Here is a 23,098-nt window from a genome sequence, read left to right as displayed (position 1 = left end):
CTCGCCCCGGGCAATTTCACCCGGGGCTTTTAATTTACTCCGCTCCCTTCTTTGGGAGCGCAAATTTGAATTTCCACGAACGACTGTGCTTAATTAGATTTTTATTTTGCCTCACTTTTTAACTTTCGTTTTTTGCTTCAGAATTTTTTTAATGTATTTGCTTACACCGATACCTCGATACTTTGTGATTACTTGTCTTTAAACTGCATTTTGCACGGACGCAGCTTCAATTTTCCAGTATAGTCTTTATAGTTAATACGAGCGTCACTGTCAAAGATTCTCCCCCTTGTATTGCTCAACTTTTATAATAAATTGACGTTATTTGGTAATCAGAAGCGTACGGATACTCATATATACACATGTCGTTGTTGTTTTCGTTTTCCAAAAACACGGGTGACTTATCGAATTACGCCAAATTATTTTTCTCATTACGTAAATCTTAGCGCTCACTCGATTATTAAATCGCACGTGTGAAATTTCGACGGAAAATAAAGGGAAGGGGGGGGGGAAACGTGCTCTCATGCCACCATATGTATGCAGTCAGAAAACTCATTAAAATGCAAAGCAAGTAAAACACACGCCTATCAAACAACTCACGTCACTTTAACGTCGAGCTGTAAGTGCACGTAACAGCAGCCATTGGGTCGGCGCCACCGTTTAATTAATCAAATCCAATAGGCGTGATGCCTCGAAGTATACGTATACACGCGAGAGGATAAAAAATCGGCACTACAATCGGACAGGTCACGGTTTTTGTTATTGTTACAGGCTACTGTGTTGTAGTATACCGCCACTGTGACATTAGGCCGATGACGTATAGTTGATGCATTTGATACATATATACATGTAGACATATACGTCCCGAAGAGCTTTGTCATGCCTATATGTGCGAAAATCAAATATACATGTACATGTATACATAAACACTGTATCCGGTGGGTGTGTCGCTCCCATGGATTTGTTCTCTTTCCCTCTCTAAGTATATGTATATATTTCTTCGTATGTATACGGACGGCTGTAGGTTTAGCTGTGCGCGTCCTTTTATAAATAGAGATATGTCTGTCTATGCCTGCGAGTGTGTCGATGGATTAAATAATAAAAATGCGACGTTCGTTGTAATGGAAATAAGTAGATATATAATATGTATCATGGGATACTTCATCAAAAGAGAGGATTGCTCGATTAAGCTCGGATTTCCATCAAACTTCGGGTCTAAATTCATCGCTGGACGCTCGTTGAGCGAAATTTATTTGATTGGCGCGCGTTACTGTGTCCGGAGAGCAATGATGAGGCAACGCGGAAGCTTGATCCGATGGCTCGGTCCATCAGTCGAGGTGCTCTTTAAAAACTTCCGCGTGTACTCTAAAAATATAATGTACGAGTGTCTAATCGAACATGACGCCTCGACTTGGGTTAATTGTCCGTAGTGGCGCCTTGAAAAAACTATAGATAGAATTGTGTGTGTACCTTGGGCAGAGTTTGGCTCCGATGAGGGTAAGGAAACTTGGTTGTCGCTGTTTAGATTTGCGATTATTTGTATTACTGCATTATTGCTCTTAAAAACATTGCCAGTACAAGCGTCGTCTAGTGTGTAGAGTCACTGTAAACTTATTGGATATAGTTGCGAAAAAAATCACGTAACGATGAACTTCTAATCCGTATACGAATTCCCTAAGAAAACTCAGTGCTGTACCCACTATCCCATAAATCTCAAATTTAACGAAGCCAAGCTTCAGTAAGAAAAAAAAAAAAAAAATCCACACTCCGATAGCACGTGTAAGAACACGTGTATGTGTGACTCGCAAACAGTCTCGTGTACACACGAGCTCTCGAACGCGCTGTCCACGTCATTGCACACCCTCGCAACCATATACAGTACACTCCCTTGTACGTATATTTCTGTAAAAAAAAAAAAAAAAAAAAAAAAAAAAAGGCGTATAAATATACAGGAAGCCGCACGGCACGCAAGGCTACTACCTCGGAGTTCCGCACAGCTGATTAATATACTCTCCCATGCATGTACCAAGTACGTAAACATGTACACCAGTCGGGCGTTTTCTCTGTTCAAATGGTCATTGATAGATGCGCACGACATTCGCATTGTGCAACTCACTTTGAGAGAGCAGCTTCCGATAGGTCGCGGTTCGATTGTCAAGTAGGTAGGTGTGTCTTGTTCCGAATACTCTTTCCTCGCCTCCTTCCACTTTGTACACTGTATATACGTAACATAGTATATAATATATTATTATGTACAGTATGCACTCTCTCGGTCTACTGACATTGTGCGACGACTCTGCATAATGGATAACAAGGCTTTTGTGTGTTTACGAAAAAAAATTTTTTTTTTTTTTTCTTCTTCCTCTCCAAGGCGCACGCTCGCGTAACGCACTTTCTTTGTATTAATCTTGGAAACCTAGGTGTTCGCAATTGTGCACAGAATTTGCATGAAACGCACCAAGCTTTGTCCTATACCAGCATCCACCGTAGCATACGTGTGTATATTATGCATATATTGGTATACACGTCCGTGTGGAAAGCAGCCCGTGTCAAATAATGATACACCGCCGCGAGAGCTCGGGGGGTCGCGGTTGCGCAACAAAAGGCCCCTTTGATAATTAGATGCCAAACTTTGTACGTATTTAAATATGTACATCCACGCCTATGCACACAATTGTGCACACCCGCTTTTGCTTTTCGTTTTCCTTCGTATACATACTGTATATATAATACAAGTACATAAATATAAATGTGGGTACACTTTTATCGTTAGTATATGCATGGATGGTGTAGAGGAGTCAAAGAGGGCTGATGTAATTAAGCATCCAGTTCATCGTCCTCTCTCTCTTCCCTTTTGTGCGAGTTAGATTGCGTTTTCCGCTACCAGATGGGGAGGGGGGGGGGTAAGACGAGAGACAGCTCGGGGCCGAAGGTAACGGGGCGTTTCAATCGCTCGCTCGACGCTGCTGTTGTTGTTTGGCTCGTAAATGTATAATCGTCCGCGTACATCTCTTATGTGTTTCTCCGTACGCGCGCGAGGGGGGGGGGACAAAAAACGATGTTGGGGGAGGAGCGGAGAGCTTTTCCACGAGAAGGGTAATAACTTCGAGGATGCGAAAAGCTCGCGGCTCGTGTGCGTGCGGATATTCGAGGAGCGTTTGAGGTAACTGTTTAGGGACTCTGATTTTTATTTGTTTTGCATTTGCAACCATTTGGAGATTATCAGGTGTACGATGTTACCAAGGGAATAATGAACCGAAATAATGATTTCCGAGAGTGCAGTGTTTGCAAGCACCGCTATTTTCACAAGTATGTGGAATTATGTAGCTGTTGCGTTCAGGAGAGAAGAATTTGCGCGAGCTGCCAAAAAATTATTCAAAAGTTGTTCAGAGGAACGGCACTTGACGAACCAATCTCGGATAGGCGACCCGTGCCATACAGGAAACAATGAGCAGAACAAGCGAAAGGGAAAACCATAAGAGCTTGTAACGAGCAAGAGTGTGATATATTGGTGCACACGTGTAAAACGCGCTACGATCGCCTGGGAATCGAGAGTGCAAGTGACGGACACGCAGAAAATCTCCCTCGTGCACACGTGCAATAATACACATGCCCCCCCCCCTCCTACCCTCCTTGAGTGGAAATATTGTACTCGTGGCCTGTCAGCGTCAGCCTGCAAGGCGGAGTGATATCTTTGCAGCTGTACAGCCAGTTTGGTTGAGCGTAAAAATCGCCGGAACGTCGGGAGCGATCGGCCTCTCGTGTGTGCTTTTGCTCCTCATTCCGTTATGCACGTTTATTTTAGATCCTCTCGCTCGAACGCTTCACTCCGCCTGTACAAACCGCTCGTGTACGGGGGGTACGCGCGTATGCGTTGGTTTTTTTTTTTCCTTCAAGAGCATGATGAGTTTACGTAATTACCATCAGCGAGGAGAAACTGCTCGATCGTCACTTGATATTAATCGCAAATCAGAGAGGCTCTACGATAAGACCAGTCTCTCCCCCATGCTCTCTCTGTGCATGTAATGGATACGCACACGCGTGTTTTACCGCACGGATGATCGGATCGATATTTAGTTTCAAAATCTCGGGGGGAGAAAGTTTGTTTATCGTAATACCTACGTTTTGTGCGCGCGTTGTTGCTCCACTTGTTTTGCTGTACGATCGAGATGTTATATACACATGTATGCGTGTCAAAGATAATAACGTCAAAATGGATTGATGGTCATGTATACCTATGTACACATTCGCTTGTATGTGCAACAAGTTTTTCTGAATTTGCTCAAACATTTTGTCTCTAAATAAATTAAAGTCCAAGTTACTTCGGATGGATTATTAAATCCTTTTGCCGTATGACATACATCTCGACGCATGAAAAATAACGCGTTGGTGCAACGTACAATCAATCACGACCCCCCACCTTCAAAAGGGAAGAAAGAGAGAGTGTGTGCACATATAGGGTGAATCGCGAAATTAGCCAAGCTCGAAACAGACCGACAAGACAGAGACGGGTTGAAGCGCCTATCTGCGTCCGTTGGCTCATAAAAATGCATCAGGGAGAAAAAAGGGGAATGGGAAAAGGTTTTTCTTTTTTTTTCTTCTTCGTTCAAAATAAAAGAAAGGCTGCGTGGGGAGAGGGTCAGCCGAGGGGGTGAGAGAGCAAAGAAAGAGAGAGTCAATCGAGAGTTCGTTCCTCCGCTCCGGTGCGTCATAATCTCTCTCCTTCTCTTGTCCTCCTCCTCCTTTTACCTCGGGTGCGTTATTTCAGTCGTTTCTCCCCCCAAACGGATGCCCAGCGACCGATTACTCGCAAAAAAAAGTATATATATATATATACACCGCTGCCCAAGATCCGCTTTTCTCTGTTAATATTTCCCGCGTGCTTACGGTGTGGAATTATCATCGCACCGTCGACTTTTTTTCGCAAACCCGTGAACTTTACAAGCGAAGCCTCGAAGGCCGACTCGTGAGCGGAAGTCGGACTTGGCGCGGGGGGTATTGTAATATACGCGCGCTCTTAGGAAAACGGTAAAGTACAGCACGGCAACCTATGCACCCCCTCGAGCGTTTGTTCAGTTGCGCGAAAAGGGGGAGGGGGAGGAGAAAAAAAGGAAAGGGTGTTATTAGATTTGTTTGGACGTGTGTTAGATACATGTATAAGTACAGTTGTTGCGCTTTGAGGGATATTTCGCAGCCTCGTCCCGTGGATGAATTATGTGTGTGTGTGATTGTCGATGAAAAAATATCTAGCCATTGCTCGTTTGACATTTTGCGCTCATGTATGGTAATTATGCTAATATGTCGAATAAGAATTGTTGTTTCGAGGGATAGTTTTCCTCGGTGAGAGTGCATGCAGAGTGTCAATGTTTTTCTCTCTCTTTTTTTCTTGCTGGCCCACAATAAGGATTAATTTTGTGATGGAGATGGAGAATATGAAATACGTGCGCTTCCTCTGAACTTTTTTGAGCTTGCCAAAATGTATGGTGCTACCAGCTTTTAGTTTGAATAAAGAGTTAATAAAACTATGATGTTTCATGGCATTCATATCAAACGTCTTTCTATTGAATGTATCAAAAACTTGTAATTTTTACGAATCAATGCCATCATCGTCTATGATTCATCGATGAATAAATGTGAATTTCACCACACACTGTAGTGAATAAGAAAACATGTGATGTATAAATCATGGAAAATTATCACACGAGAGAGTACATAATCCACAGGGTATAGGTATACCTGTCGATTTCAAAACGTGCAAATAATGAGGCTCTTTTACCGTCAAGCTTGAATCAGATGGCGCCAGGGCACGTCGCGGCTGTCATGGCCGTCTCACTCACACAACATTACTTTTCAGTATTGTATGTACATAGGAAATTAAAGTGTAGTGGTAAAGCGCAATATTTGAAATTTTGAAATGAATAAGGAAGACAAGAAAGAATATTATGGGAGCTTAAAAGTTTCAGAATTGAAAAAGCTTTTAAAAGGGAAAGGAGCAAGAGTCAGTGAAAGAAAAGCAGAACTCGTGGACAGGTAAGCCATGACTTGGGAGCGGCAAAAATGTTGGTCTCCCAATTGCTTCGAGCCACTTATTTTTTTTTATCACACTATCAGAAGGAAATTTAAATTTCACTTTTTTATCGCAGGATATTACACTGCACTTCATTTTTCCTACTATCTTTAAACGTAAATGCAAACAAAAATTGTCTGCAAACAACAGCAATCATTTACAAAGGTTATGTCTTCTGCTTTGCTCATTACACAGATAGGCTCACGAACACAATACACAACTGTAAATTTGACGGTGTGTAAGTATGACAGCCGCGACGTGCCCTGGCGCCATCTGATTCAAGCTTGACGGTAAAAGAGCCTCATACGGGCGTTTTCCTTTTCAACCATTTAATCAAGCTTTCCGTTCTCGTTACCCTGACCTTTTTCTCGCCTATGCCTGTGGAAAAAAAAAAAAAAAAAAAACAACCACCCGCGTTAAAAATATACATGCCCGGTTCCCACTACCGTGAATTGCGAATCAGCCGATAATAATCTGTCCTAAATCATCACCCGATCGGCGAATAACCTCATACGCGAGAGACCGTAGCTTCATAACTCAGTATTGTGTAAGAAGAGAATCGTCCTGTACGTGAAAACACACTTTCCCATGGAATAAATCACGAGTGGCGTTAGTTGGCTCGAAAGGGCACCCAATCGAGTATATATATATACATATGGGAACTCTTGGTGCTAATTTATATCGCCCCTTATTTGCTCTCTTTTTTTCCCCCCGGGTCTTCCCTCCAGTGGTGATATACGAGAGGAGGGTGAGAGCTCCCTTTTTCTCGCGAACGGAGAGATCAATTAAGGGCTCGTTTAAATATTGATGCGCCAGAGAGCAGTGCATCGTCAAGCTGTTGGATAGAGTAAACACAGCAGCGCGCGCGTGCTCTATTGTTGTGGCTTTTTGACTCGATCGTCTCATCTTCAATGAATGTAAATGTGAGCGCGTGTACGCTTCGTCGGCGACAGATGTGAACTTAATTTATTGCTTCGTTTTGCAATGTGCTCTATGAATTTAATTTTTTTTTTCTTTTCTTTTTCTTTCGTTTGCTCGATGTTTGCTCGATTGAAATAATTGCTAGTGGAAAAGTCACGATGGGTTTTTGCTTTATCAGTTAAAAACGTATTCTCGTCTCAAGTGGAGGTTTTGGACCATTAGGTGAATTCTTTCTTCATAAAAATTTCTTTTTTTCTTGTTCAAGGAATGAATAAAGTCGAACATTTGTCTGCGTGAATGATTATACCCATTGTAAATGAAAGCGAAAATTTCTCCATGAGAAGTTCCTTGACTCCTTAAATTAATGAAAAAATCCTTTATTCATCGTTTTTGAAACTTAAAAATCGAGAGGTACCAAGTACCCTCTCCCAGCGACACGAGGCGTCGACTCGTGCAATAAAAACAATAAAACCAAACAATCTCGTGCGCGTGCACTGATCCTCGTTTTTTTTCTTTCTCTCTTTCTCAGCCACCTTCCCACATCTATGCATATACACGTATAAGCGCGAGCACCATCGCCCATTCTTGTTTTTTCACGTATGTCTTTTTTCGCACGAGCTTCGCTCCTCGCATGGGGTCTTTTAAATTACGAGGTGAGAGTTCACGGCTCGACGGCTCCGGGGAGGATCGTGCGCGTATTTTTACTTGCGTGTGCGCAAACGATACGCACGTGTGTGGCTAATCGTGTACATTGTACGTACGCGGATCTCTGCGGGCGTGAGCGTCACTCTGTTCGGCCCGAGACTTGGCTTTTCTTTTGTTTCATTTGACGAAGGGTATTCTCCAACACTTTTTCCAATACACGTCATCCTTGATGATTTATAGAGATTTATAGAAAAAAAGAGTGCTATTAAAAAGATTTTCTTCGTTTTGTAACTTGAATGGACAAAAAGATCGAGGACCATTTTAATATCTCTTACCTTTTTCAACCTAATCCTTAGCAAATGCGTTACGAAACAACAACAACAACAACAGTCAACCGTGAGAATTACCACCTAAGTGACGAAAAAAAAAAAAAAAAAAAAAAAAAAAAAAACAGTAGAACGGGCCTTAACAGAGCAACAAAAATACAAAGAAGAAAAGGACAAAAATAAAGCTCGCTCGCACGCGCACGTACTGTATGTATATTATTCCATATGGGGCGCTGGGCTCCAAAAAAGCAAATGCGCCGTATACCTGTGCTCCTCGTAAATCCAGCGAGGCAGTCCCTCGGGGCGCCTCTTGCATCCCCACGTGCACTATGGGTTACAAAGCGCGCGTCGATCTGCCGAAGATGACGACCACACCGTCCCTCGACCCCCTCAGGATCCTTTCGTTTCGGCCACTCTTTTCTTTTTTTTCCTTTTTTTTTTAGTTTCGTATGCTTATACGTGCTCGGTCAAGCTGATGAATCTTCGATGCTGTTACCGGGCGGGCGAGCGAGGGGGGCTCGGAGGATCCCCGTGACGTTGAAAGGAGATGCGCCGCGATACGAGCGCTGTATCGCCGAAAAGTAACGTCTCGCCGGTCGTTTGGTATACAGGGCCCGGGGAACGCGATGACTCGACGAGGGTGTTGACCTTTTTTTTCCGAACTTTGGCGGGCAGCTATGCTGTTGGGCGAAATTTCAAGTTTTGCGCGTCCTTTTCGAGCTTGGAGAGCAAATAAGCGTCCCTACGGAGCCATTTGGTGAGAAGTAAAAAAACAAGTTGTTGGCAGGGTGAGAAAGTAGTGTATAGGTAGGAGAGCTTTTGAAGGTGGGAGCTATGGGGTGGGAAATGTTGGACATATGCTTGCGTAGTTTACAGAGCTTTTTGGACTCGCTGTGTCCTACTGCGGGCAGCGCCTTACACAGTCTTGAAAATGGCACTTTTCTTTATTTTTACACGATTTTATTGGACTCATACGCGTGTTTTACCGTCTGTCAAAGTCTACATACATACCTACGACGTGTATTGTACTCGAGTGCAAAAATGGTTAAAAAAAATTAATCACCTCCAATCGACGCTCCAATCAGCATATGCTCGACATTCCAATGGTGTAAAATTCGATCTCGAGGTATGCGTGCCAGTTCCGTGCCACGAGACCCACGTTATGTAAAAGCTCGCTGTAAGAAAGAACTTTAATGGCTTCCTGTTCGTTTACCTAAAAAAAAAAAAAAAAAAAAAAAAAAAAATTGCAAAAAAAATACTCTATAAAGCAAAACGTCGTGAGACAGGTATGTCAGAGAGAAAGAGAGAGAGATGGTAATGCGTGCCGGCAGATAAACGTCTCGAGAGCACACATATATGGACCGACACGCAGACACACACACAACGGCTCGCCGAAAGACTTTCATCTCTTGGTGCAACGCATGCATGTAAATCGAAAGTACGTATGTACACACACACACACACATTTACAATAAATATGAGATGTAGATAAAGTAGTGCCGCTGCTGTTGTCGCTGCATGGAAAGCGATGATTATTAATGCACGAGCAGAAAGGGAGTTTTGGTTGCAATGGCGAGCTCTCGTTGTTGCCATCTAGAAGCTATACGGGGTGTGTGTCCAATTGAATAGGTTTTCTACGCGAGCACGCGATGAAAATTCGAGAGAGCGTTTCTTTGAATTTGAGATTTTTTTCTTTTTTTTCTGGAGCGTAGGGAAAGGAATCGCTTTGAGTTTGTTTCACTTTCGGACTCGTGGTGCGTATGCATTTGAACAGTTTACCGAACTCGCTGTGGCCAACAATGACACCGTTTTCTATTGGTGATAATTTTTATCATTTCAGTCACAACAAAAAAAAAATCTCAAGTTCATAACTTGGACAATTCCCAAGTCCTTTGTTTCATTCAAGACCTGTAACAATGAGCCATCAATTTTTCTCACACAATGACACGGTTTGAGTATTTCACCTCATGATCATCGGCGTAACTTTCAATCAGCAGCGCCACAAAGACCGCGACGATTTGAGCAAACACTTGCAGCATCGCGATCATCGCCCATCGGAGACACAATAGGCTTTATGGGTTTTCGGGGCGGTCTCGTTTTTCTCTCGCTCGATTGATCCCGATTTTACTGTACCGTCACAATAAGGAAGAGTACATAATATATACACAATAAGGCACGTGTCCTTTAGGTTAAACTTATTTATGTCCTTTCCCGACCCCTTCACATTGTAAATGCACTTAAACCAAAAGGGGTGACGGTGCCACGTGGACTATGGTTGCATGCAGTGATTTATTTGCTCCCATATATCATTTTTCACACTAACTCATTTTATACCTTACTTCAGTTAACAATATTCCTTCACTTTCGTTTAATTAAATGAAAAAAATCTCTACCCATTATTGGGTACACATTCATCGTCGCATTGATAAATTAATCATTAGAGTAAAAATTAAATGAAACCCCCCTGCATCATCATAAATCATCATATCAAATAGGACCACGTGCGTTGATCAGCCTCCTCAATGACACCAACGTCACCGCTAACGTCCCCCAAATCACTTTTTCCAACCATTACGCGTATAGGTACCCCCTTGAACATTCTGCACGCCATATATACATAAGCTTTTGACTCGTTCCAACCCCTCTCCTTCCTCCTTCGGGTAACCAACCCTTTGTGTCAATCACGTATTTCCCAAGCGCAGTGGTACACATAATACCGCACATTATAACCCCCCTTCCCAGCACCTTATGCCCCTTACCGACACCCTCTTTGTCTCGACTTTATACCCAGTGTGCGACCCCACCCCTCCCTCCCTTGAAATCCAGAGCCAACGAGGTGGTGACCCCATGTTACCAGGTATTGATCCGAATCGTTGAAAATTACGCAACGCCTCGTGCTAACCACACGTGATCGCTGCGAATGCGTATAATCCTATGCACAGCAACCCCCGTCGCGTCGCACTGTCCATCAATTAGCAGCTCGATCGTGCGTCTCTATGGACTGTCTTTTCATCGGTGCAGTGTGTTACGAGCTAAGCTGCTGCTGCTGACGGCGCTGGACTGAATCATATCGATGAAAGGCTTTGTTCCTCGGGGCAACTTCACCTGCAGATTATTATTTGCCGATATATCCCCATGCACCGATCGAATTTTGCTTATTATTTTCATTGTTACGTTTTCACGAGAGTCGCGGTGATTTGTTTACGCAACCGAATACCAATAAGCTACCTAGTGGGTTAAAAAAAAAAAAAAAAAAAAAAAAATCCGCGTGCAGCCTTTGAATGAATCGTCCCTTTGTTTTTTCAGGTGCGCGGAGATGCTGCCTCGTTGGTCCGGAGCTACCTCGGGCCGATCTACGGCGAGCACGTGCTCGACATCCTGACCAGGCAGGCTCGGGACATACTGGTCTGCGCCTACCACGGCAACTTGGAAAACTTTGTCAAGTCCTACCTCTTCCCGGCCGTCAAGCTTCTCAGCGAGGTTAAGCGCGTCGCTTCGAAAAAGGTAAGAATTTTCACTTGATGGCTGTTTACCTCTGTGTACTTATACCTTTGTGCAACAATGACGAATCCGATGTTTGCCAACGCGTATAGGGAATAAGAGCGCCGCGTGTGAAAATCACCCGAGAGCGTGATTAATAGCGATCGCGCGTCAAACGCTAAAAATCGGTATAATCACGTAGGAGCTAAGCGGTAGGCTCGCGGGTGTAATTTATTAATTAGAAAGGCAAACAATCCTCGGAACGAGAAAAAAAAAAAGAAAGGTATAGGAGGAGAGGGCAGGTATTAATTTTCCTCGGCGAATATACGAATTACCATTTATCATTGGCGATCGCAAAAAGTATACGCGTTGCAGCAGCAGTGCATGTTGTTGTTTAGACGCAACCTCGCATTACCGCGTTTCAAGAAAATGACACTTGAATGATACTACTGCGTATACCCCATCACCCACGCGTCCGCGTTTTCGCTAATACTCGCTAAATCAATGCCCGGCGTTGCACAACACCGTTTATCCTTCAACAAGGAAGGAGAGGGCTTTTTTTCGCAAAAAAAAAAAAAAAAAAAAAAAAGAAAAATCCTCCACTCCCTCGCGCGATCGGTAACCGGAAGGACGATCAATTGGAACGGCGTGTGTACACGCTTGTCGTGCAGCCTCGTTTTGCATTGTTGAATCATACGACTCGCGGAAGGACACTGGCGTAACGATCCTTGAAATTTCACCGTGTAGCCCGGCGTGACGCAACACGGGTATACAATATAAATTTATTGTGCTGCGTCCCTATCTCTCCACTGCTGCGGTATGCATGTATTGCGCGCGTGTAGTATTGACGAGCGAACGAGATGGGAGCAAAACGCCTCGCGGCTGCAGCTAATACGAGCCCGAGTCGAGAGATTTTAAGGCTCGGATTAAAGTGCAACGTCCGAGAGAGCTCGGGGTATTTTATTTTGCGCAGGTGCTACGCGCGAGAGAGAGGAATATGATGTGAGGAAACAAAAAAAGGCCGAGAGCGCTCCGAGCGGCAGATACGCATCGATTGCTCCCTCTCTCTCTCTCTTTTTGTGTTGGTATATATTTATTATGATGCACTCTGCTTCGCAAAGGAACGCTTTGATGGCGATGTGAGTTGGAGATATTTTTTAAGTTGTACCAGGAAGTGGTGATGCCATTTTTTAGGATTCAAAAATCAAGTGGGTACTTTTTTTTTATCGTGGGTTTGGATGTATTTTTGTTTTTTTTTTTTGTTTTTTTCAAGAGCTGTCCAATAGGAGATGAAATATTTGAGTTCTCTTTGAAAAAGAAAAGAAAGTGTCTTGCACAGGTATGAATGTAAAAAGAATGAGATCAAACGCAAATAAAGTATGCGCGTCGGAGCCTCCCATGCGGGAGACACTTATTTCATACGAGTCTGTAATTTGAAGAAGAATCGGAATGGCACGTGCACATAGAAGCGAGGAAGCGGAGGAACAAGGTGTGTCGCGGACGAAACGAAGATTTATGACCGTTTAGAAATGTGTAATTACGATAAGACTCTCTCGGTTGGACGCGAGTGAAGTACGGCGTGTACATGTGTCTTTTATTCAACCTCCGCATGTAGGTGTAATTTTCGTATGTTCACTATTTACTTTCGTTGTATGGGTATACATATGATACGCACAAGTACTGATTCGTTACCAATACGTAATTCGACTGTTCTCACGTTAATTACGCTCGTGAGCCGTTCATTATTATTATTTTTTTTTTCTTGACCGTTTTTTTGGCTGCTCGTGTTTTATGATTTCGAGGAAACGCTATGGTACACGTGTGATTTCAGTCATGTGAGTTGCGGGCAAAATGCGTACCGGAGATTGAAGTTGGATAACGGAATATATTACGCGATTTAAAAAAAATTTTTTTTTTTCAACTATACACGTGACGCACAGTGTGTAATTCTAGTCTTACGGTGTGTCATTACCGGTAATATTCTATTAATGCTACCTTATCTTTGATAACATCGCGATCTCAAAGCTCAATCGAGCGATTACGTATAGTTATGTTCAAAGTTTCGAGCTCGCTGGCTTATCCATTATGGTAAAAACTAATGATTTTTCGCGCTAGAGATAACCAGAATCGTTACACGCGGTTTTCGATAAGAGACTGTATGCAGAAACAACTTAATCTACTCCAAGGAAATCGTGGTATAAACTCGAAGGTTAGCTTGTAACCACTTTGAATTTATTTACATGTAGTAATGTCTCGCCGCTATTGGTGACAGTAACGTCATCATGTCATTTTTTAATAGTGCCGCGTGGAGTACTTGAAATCATCGATCCTGAGCAGCAAGTTATCGTCACGATTTACAGGGGGTCGTATCTACATACGCGATCTTACACCTTCTCTTCCTTTTTTCTGACTTAGCGCAGATTAAAATCTTAGTACCATAAGAAGAAAAAAAAAAAAAAAAAAAAAAAGAAAAGTGAGAAGGGCGTAACATAAGCGTGGCAAATCTGGCCGACACGCGTTGGCGCAAAAATCGGCAAACGGCTATAAGCTCGAAGCGAGTCAAGGCTTATAATTCGATCGCTTTGTAAACGCGCCCTTTCGGCACCCTTTGTGCTCAACTTCTATTCTCCGTCTCGGCTCTCCTTCCTCCTATTTTCCTTTTCTTCTCGTTTTTGCTTGTTCATCTTACCATTCGCTCTCTATGCGCGTTGTATGTGTATATTTTTTGACGAAACCCTTACAATTATTTCGTTTCTTTTTTTGACACCTGTATTGTGTCTTTAAGTAAAGATTTAAATCGATACAACTACATTTCAAAGCGGCACCTCAGAATATCTGTTATTGTGGTTTAAAACTATTTGTGACGGATAATCAGAATTGAGATCGGCATGAACATTTTTTCACACCGATTGCCCGAAACACCTTGGATGTCGTAGCTTTCTTCCCTCCACTGTAACACTCGAAATGTGAGAATCAGGTAGTGTTACTTTTTTTTTAATTAACCACGAGCTTTACCTGAAAAGTTTACCGATCACAATAAAAACAAGTAATCTGTAACCAATGGATTTAACAACGACCAATGTCACGTAGCGAGTAAAAACCACCAAGTTACGAGTCAACGAAAAATCAATGAAAAAAAAAAATGAAAATAAAAAAAATAAAAACGATCCATAGATGCTCACACGTTGGTACACACAGGTCGTGCGATGGTGCATGTGCAACCATGTGTCGTCAACCCGACAACAAGTCACCATAGGGCCAATTTGCAATCCCCAGGAATAAGACGTAATCTGCATGACAATTCATCCTTTGTGGCGACGCAGGACGCCCTCCTCGTCGTTGTCGTTCCCTCGTCCCTTCGTTCCTCGCGAATATCATCTCTCATCCTTTTGCCGCGTCTTCGTTGAATATACATCGAATTAACGCGCGCTCGAAGAGGCCCTGGGTGGTTATCCAACCGCAAAAACGAATTGTCATGTTGTCGTGTCTGCGCGCGTAGGGAGGAGGGATATAGTGTACATTCGAGCACAAAACGCTCTTAATTGAACGAGGAGAGCATTCCCGCCCTCGTTTTCTATACAATTTGCCCTGATGGATCGGCAAAGGGAAGGGGGCGCCTGTACGGGATATTCGCCATTTCAGACGAGGGAGGCTCGAGGGTTTCGTCAAGTTGGCGTATTTCTTCGACTTGGGAACCAAGTGGATGATTCAGAGAAAAAGACTTTATTGTGCCGTCCTTTGATGCTTTTCTCCCTTTCTTGCTGACAAAGTGTCGGTTTTGTGCCTCCATAATGCTGCACTTGAAAATGCATTATATTTCTTTTGTACTGAAAATGAGGTGTCGAAGATTGTACTATGTACCATTAAAAAAACTAAGCCTATTCCTAATTTTCTTTATTCGGCATTTCTACGATTGTGGATATTGAAAAATCAGTGATCATCATTTACATTTTTATTACAAATATTTTTTTATCAGATTGTATGATTCTGATGGTACAAACAACAAGCCATTTAATTAATAACTGAACTAATGCATTTAACATTATCTCACGAGACTTTCAATTTATTAATACAATTATTAATTGATTGTATTATATAATTGTAATGAGGACTGTAGTTAATACTGAGACCTAGTGACAGAATTGTAATAATTTTCATAGAGTGACCATGAGAAGCATGCTGTTATTGATACAAATATTTTCTTTTTAACATGTATAAATGGCATTAATGGGTGTTCATGCAAGTATTGACGGAATTTACGATTAGTAAACTTTGTCACGGATATCCTAATTCGCACGCACACTCGTTTGCATGAAGCGTCAATTGGGATTCAAGTTGCGTACATCACCGTTAGTTCAAACACGAGACTCGCCAAGCTTTTCACACGAGACACGGAGTGGTGTGACATTCCGTTGATTTTTCCTCGAAAATGCACTTGCCCGTCCCGTCCAAGAATTGAACACACAAATATCAAGCGTATATCGTTTTGAATCATAGCTTTTTCATCCCACCAAAAGTCCCAACCAACATTTTTGTTCATCAATCCGCACGAGAGATAAGAGTGACCTCTAGCACACTTGGTGACTGAAAACAACGAGTTCGTAGCTCCTCAGTAAACAGCATCGACCAAGCAACTCTGGATCAATATATCGCTGGCAACGACGTATCGGCGAATCTTGGCTCAATTGACCCGCCAAACCGGCGCTTTCCACGACGGACAAACTTATTCTCGTCCGACAAATCCTCCTCGACTTTCTCGCAAGTTCCCGTACCCCTATTATTCTTTCCATTATTTCCGGCACAAACCACGTCCCCCCAACGGAGTTTCCGATTCCTTCTTAGACGCATAAACACACGTGTCCCCCAGCTCGTGCCTGATAGATAAGCTTCAACGATTGCTAATCCCTTGCGCGTGCCACATACCCCGCGTTGTCTATTGCAAAAAGAAAAAAGAAAAAACTCAGCAGCGTGGCTTTCATAGCGACAGGCTGTCGGTCGTCGTTACCCGGTCGTTGGGTGCTAGGCATTATAATAAATGTGGTAACTCCGAGCGGCTCCTTACCGGATGGAGGAGGCGCGCGAAAAACCGGAGAAACGCGCCTCGGGAGAGCGTATACACCGTGGCGCGATCTCTCGCCGCGTCGATCACTCGCTCGCGAGCCAAGTGAAAGAGGCCTCTCGGCTTTTTTTCCGCTCGGGGAAGTTTTTGATGATTCGCGTTATCTCGCGCGCGTGGGACTCGCCTCGCGTGTATTGCCAAAGGTGATAAGAGCAGGCACATGCCGAGTTTCTTTGATTCATGTGGTGTTGATCCTTACGTAAAGCGTGCGTCGAAGGAATGAAAAATAATTGTTCATTTGCACGATTTGGGATTGTTTATGGTCCATGGAGTTTCGACACGAAAACCACTGCTTATTGCGAAAGTTGGGTAGTTTCCCTCTTTTAGAAAACCACGTGGAGCAATCGGCCGTCAATGTGTACCAATCGCTTTCCCGACCGTATCACTCAGTCTCGCGAGCCACGTCCACCTACTCCTCCTTGGACTTGTACTCACATATACTGTATAAATACAAGCGTGCCACGACCACCTACAAGTTCGCGCTAACGAGACAAGTTTGCTCGCACGCCGTGTGGTGTATATATGTAGAAACTCTCCTGTGACGGCGCGCACCACGGGAGTGAGGAAGAAAAGAGTGGATGCTCCGCTTTCCAACATCAAGTCTTTCGCAACGTGAGGACGTGGATAAGTAAAGCAATTGGCCCATATCTGCCAAATTGTCTCCGGGAACCCCGGCGAGTGGTGTGTATACGTTTGCCGTGCACGCTTTTTCCCTCCTGATGCGGTATACACACTTTCTGATGGGGCTCTTCTTCGTCTTTCCTTTTTTTTTCTTCGGATAGGCGGAACTTGTGACAACTTTTATGTTTCATTATCATACCACATGCATTGTTTTCTGTGCAATTCATATTATTATTATGATGCATGAATCCTAATTTTTGCCGATTCATTTATTTATATTTTCGTTTAAAAAAGAAACGCATAAACACCATCGTTGTGATTTAGGTCCGAAAGCGTAGAATCAAGTGATATCTTCAAAATTTTAAAAATCTCTAATTATCATAAGATTACAATATCGCTATCGAGGAAGTTGGAATAAATATCCTTCAAAGGTTATTTTTTATTCATTCGCCAATAAAAAAAAAAGTGTCGGACGTTAAATCCATCAGAAGTAAATTATCGCAGGGCAGAATATGCACAAAATCTTTGATACCTCTAATTACCAAACAGTTTTTTTCATCAAAGTCACGAAAATGAGGACAGATATTTTAGCCAACTTTTTATTTGGAACTGCTAGATTTTTTTGGTATTCCAATAACGTTCTGACATAAAAATTACAAAAACTTAAGGTATTATGATCCAACCGCAGGAATATTCGTATAAAAACAGTAACTATACAACACATCAGTCACTTGCAAATATATTACATTATTTTTTTGACAGTGTCTCTTACATTACCCATTACTTTTTATTTTTTTGCTTCGCAGATTGAGTTGTAAAATGCAAGTATCTTAATGAAGACATACATCTTTTATCTCGCGTAAATCATTGAAAATTAAAGCTCCGGGTGGCAGCAACAAATGAAATCGCCTCGCACTTTATTATTACACCGTGTAAAGCAAAATTCTGCCGCAAACTTCCGCGTTTCTAGAAATCGACGACATTTATACGAGTACATTACACACGTTTGCTGGTTGTGGCATTAAGTACCTGCCGCCAGTCGTTCTTTCTTTTTCAGCGCGTTCGCACAGCTCCGTTATGCAACTTTGTAAAACGAAATCCTTTCATATGCAAAAGTGTATTATACCGCAGATAGGACGACTCGCTTGTACATATAGAATACCATGACGATGGCAAGAGCTCTTGGCTCGAGCGTAATGATTCGCCGCTATTTACTCGCAAGGAGGCTTTACTCGCGATGAGTTGCAGGAAATGGAAGTGAACTTGGTTTTCTCTTTGACACCCCAACTCGTCGTCATTCCGACGTTTGGAGTCGCATTAGCAAGTGTAATGCGTAGGCAGTGTATCACCATATTAAATTATGCAATCACCATTTTCTGTTATTACAACCTACGACGAGACTTCTATCCTTTATAATACATGTATTGAAAAATAACAAGAAAAAGTACAAAACAAAAAACTTCTCCTTTAAAGAATGCTCAAGTACTATTTCACGACTCTTTCGCAATCAGAAAAAAAAACAGTTAGAAAGAATAAAATTGGAAAAAAAATATCAACTAACGCTTGCCTTCCCACGAACAGGTATCTCCGAGACCGAAAAACACGCAATCACCAGCTAATTACATTATTAGCGATGATCGGACGCAGAGCACGTGGAAAAGGCGTCAAGACCTTACTTGCCAGAGAAACCAAGCTCGTTGCGTGCCAACGGGGGATTATAACGGTTTTTTTTTTTTTTTAACGCGTACATGTAAATCTTCCGATCTTTCTATTACGAGCTTCTTTCTTGTTGCGACGAATTTTATTGCTCGAGTGGATGTTTTTATTGCAGCGATTAAGAGCGTTGACTTAATGTAGTATCAGATCACTGAAAACGTTTCTTTTTTTTTTTTCAACGAGCTTCAATTAATAACCTTTTTTTATTTACATCAACACTCGCACTGACGTAACTTTCCGATGTTTACCGCGATTGTCGTGAAATTTAAATAAATCCGAAAGAGTATTACGATGTATCGTGATGATCGTACCATTTTGTCTGCAGGAGTTCAATCGAGGCATCAGATACACGCGATACCTCATCGATTGCTCGAAAACTCGTCGTCTTCACTTGAAAGCAGTAAAGTATAATTAACCTAATAAGTTTCTAAACAATAGTATAAGCCAATTTACTTAACGTAAGGTTGGATTTAAGACCACTAGGGAATTCGTCAGGACTTACTAGACGAATTATACTTTACCACCCTTAAGTGTAGGTGACGAGTTGTCGAGTTGTCGATGAGATATCGCGTGTATCGAATGCCCCGATTGGACCTAAGTTAGCTATGAAAAAACACAGCACCTCTGCATCGATTTTCAGCTAAAGAACAATGTATTCAAAGCCTCGAGATACGCAATTTTTTTTTGTTAAAAACCTCCAACGAGCATCACATAGTGGCACGCGTTTATGTCCACCGCCACATCTCCACACTGTCGATCGTTTAAACAGCTCCGCTGGATATATATGACGCCCCGAGTGCGCGCGCGCGTACGGAAATTGCCACAGGGCGTATCTCGCAATGATCGGCACAGCGGTGTGGCGTTAATGATAAGGGGAGATCTTGTCGCGCGGGTTTATTAAACGCCTCTAATTTTCAGTTCTTTTTTAACCCCATACCTCGTTGTTGTCGTTGGAAGGTGGTGCACATATAATACACATATAGTACGTGGAACATAAACGCGGTGTTCGTGGGTTAGCGCGCGGTAATTATCTAGCGTCCGTCCGACATAGCTCGATGGAGGTCTTTCAGCGTTTAGTGGCACTTGGTTTTGATAGATTATGGGCTTGTCAGCCTCACTCGGTGGTGGTATACGGTCGATGATAGCCACTGCTGATCTATTAGATGAAATTTGGACTTTTTCCTTTTTCCTTCGACGCGGTTGCCCTCGTTCGAACGCTAATACCTCTCATTAAACCATATTATGGCCTTTTAATGCACAAATTATAGCGATAGCTCCTACAGGCGTTGATTAAGGTAATAACAAGTGCAGTGTGCTATGGACTATTTTTGTTTAGTAATATTATTAACTTTTTTTTAAAATAATATATGTAGTTCAACGTAAATATTTATTAACTCATTGAACTGTTCACAAGTTGGCACTAAGTATAATTTAAATTCCATACGCGCATTGATATCAGAGAAAAACGTTTTGAAATCATTAGTATTGTAAATGTATATGTATTAGCTCATGGGTAGGCGTAGATCAAATAACGCCTTCTAGGATGAAAAGCCAAATTTTATGGACATAATGTATTCGGAATAAGTTGCCTTTTATATGCAAACGCAAATGTTAATTTTCACAAACTGTAAATTCTCTTATGTCATACCCGATACATTGATGGCCTCGTCTATCACGTCCGACACACCGTACACGTTATTGCTTCATATTTACTGTATATGCATCGAAACTATTCCACGTAACACGGCGAAGAAATATTTACAAATTTTCATCTTCTTCATCTCAGTAGTTAAAAGAATACATATTTATATACAGCAAAAAATAGCTTGTTGTATAATGTCCTTTAACGCCAAAAAGGTAGTTTTCAAAGTGAGACTTGTCTTTCTTTCCTTCTTTTTCAAGCTTCGTAACTTGTCTTTGCCTTTGTTTTTCACCCAAGAAAATCTATTGAAGGGACTCAAGTAAACTTGTTGAATGTATCCCTGGAACTAGAGGTAACGGCGGATGCTTTTGTTGCCGTTTGGTTGTAAGCCCAAGAATTTTCGTCAAATTTCGCAAGCGAAAACGTGTTTACGAGAAAAATTTACGCCGTGCACATAATACAAGGCAGCATAAAAAATACGAGGCTCGAGAATTGAGCAGCAAAGCTGAAGCCATTGTCGTGAGCGCGGTCTCGTCTTCTGCGTCGTCTCGTTACTTTGTTGATTTATTAACCGACCAACGATCGCCCTCGTAACACTGCCGCCGTTGCTATTCTCGTTAAGTAAGCGGCCACCATATCCCAAGGGAGTATAGTCACCCAAGCGAGGAGCGTAAAATTTGCGCGACGAACAAAAAACATCATCCTCTTTCTCCAAGTCCATTGCCTTGGCTATGTATAATTAGTGTGGGTATTGGCTTCTCGATTTCAAGGTCTCGCAAGTAATTTGAACAAAATATATGTACCTTGTGCCTGTGAAGATACGGACGAAGATAAGAGCTTGTAACAACTGAGCGCCCGTCGTTTGTCAAAATTTTTTATAGGTACAGAGAAGTTGAAGTTTTCTTTTGTGCAATTGTGTATATGTTTACATAGGTTGAAAAAAAAAATTTGTACTCGTCAAAAGTCCAAAAAATCAAAAGGTAGGATGAAAAAAAAAAATTATTTAAAAGTCATGCATCACGACATGAGGGTGATGTGTAATTTATTTCGCATTTTGCGAGCCGTATAAAAAATCAAATCCGGAAAATCAAGGGTGTCAGCTGGTGCACGTGTGTAATTCGCATTCACTTGCGGCGTTGGAGGATGACAAGCGCGGCACTGGCTCTAATCTAGTCGCGATCTGCCATCGGGCCATAAGCTGTGCAGCTTGTGCTTCGACACGCCTTTAATTTATAAGTTATGAATTTGTCAGCTGATTAAATAAAGGATGAACAGGCTTGGTATTTTTACGAAAAAAAGTGTGCTTTGATCGATTAGAAAGTGATGAGATAATGACTAGTTGTTAATTGCCGGATTAGCTTTTTTGCTTCTTCGCGTGGAAAAAGTTCTTATACCGATACAGTGTGTGTTATTTAGCTTATGATTAAAGCTTATGACTTTCTTAAAAATATTCCTCTATATTATGTGTGGGTGATCAATTAAATGATTATTGTCCATTCAACCGATTTTTATCTACATTGAACTATTCTTTTTTCTTATCGATTATATTTGTGTTAAAAGTAATACAGTTTTGTTGGTTAAGAAAATTTTTTTTTAATTTATTTTTTTTGGCGCAGCTATTTCTTTAACACATAAATAACGTTTAGTGAACTCTCTATGAATGTCAGAAAAATTAGAGGCGTGGAAGTATAAATTTATAAAAATAACACAAATAGGAAATAAAAGTATAGTTTTAAACTAAATAATGTGTAATATAGTTTTTGAATTACAACAATAAATTTGCTATCCATCGCTTGTTATTTCTGACTAGATTTTAAATAAAATCGATGGTCAAACGCTTTATTTTAACCAACAGTTACACAATTATCAAGTCATTAATTAATCGAGAAGCCGTGAGAAAGGGGATCTCGATAGAAAGTGAATCTTTTCCTCCTGCCGTAATACGCTTGCTCTTTTTTTTTCGATTGACAATTTTCGCATCGAACAAAAGTACCCAAAGACCCAATGAGTAAAAGGTCGTAATAATGACACTTGACTCGTGAAAATTTTCCTACGAAATAATTACACCCGAGTCGTTTTTTTTAATTAACCCCACAAAAATGAATTTGATGTAATTAAATGTTGTTAATAACAAAGCAATAAAACATGATACAAAATAAACCGTGACTAAGTAATATAAATTCATTAATTATACCATTATATAAAGCAACTCGAGATGAATATCACGATTTTTCGTTCCCGCGCGAGAGATAGCCCTCGCGTGTACACACGTACGGCACATCAAAGATTAGATCGCTAATTTATCCACATGTCTTTGCGGCTCTGGCACTTCCGTCTTTGGAGCACACAGTATATATATGCGTAAGGGTATATGTATATATGTATTTATGTATACATATTTATATAGGAAGCGTGAATTAACACGCGCCCAATGAGAAGAAAAGAAAGAACCACGTGCGCGTTCGAATCAATAACACTTTGCGATAATCAACCACTTGTTCACTCGCTTTATCTAAGCGCACTCTTTAATTTCAAGCCGCCTGTTTGGAGTTTATTTCCTATGA

General features: G+C 41.7%; 1 protein-coding gene across 2 annotated transcripts in view; it reads left to right on the top strand.

Annotated features, from left to right (window-relative positions):
* LOC106639464 (uncharacterized) overlaps positions 1-23,098 on the top strand; it is a 378,265-nt gene that overhangs the window by 74,905 nt on the left and 280,262 nt on the right. For both annotated transcript variants that reach the window (XM_089598472.1, XM_089598471.1), the window contains exon 3: positions 11,263-11,460. In XM_089598472.1, the coding sequence (XP_089454598.1) occupies positions 11,263-11,460 (198 nt within the window). The remainder of the gene's footprint in view (positions 1-11,262; positions 11,461-23,098) is intronic.

The sequence above is a fragment of the Copidosoma floridanum genome, unplaced genomic scaffold (assembly GCF_036245765.1).
Source record: "Copidosoma floridanum isolate Cflo_tuat_1 unplaced genomic scaffold, Cflo_Japanese_pri ptg000006l, whole genome shotgun sequence".
NCBI classification, from domain to species: Eukaryota; Metazoa; Arthropoda; class Insecta; order Hymenoptera; family Encyrtidae; genus Copidosoma; species Copidosoma floridanum.
The sequence above is the reverse complement of the archived record's forward strand: the minus strand, read 5'-3'. Positions and strand labels throughout refer to the sequence as shown.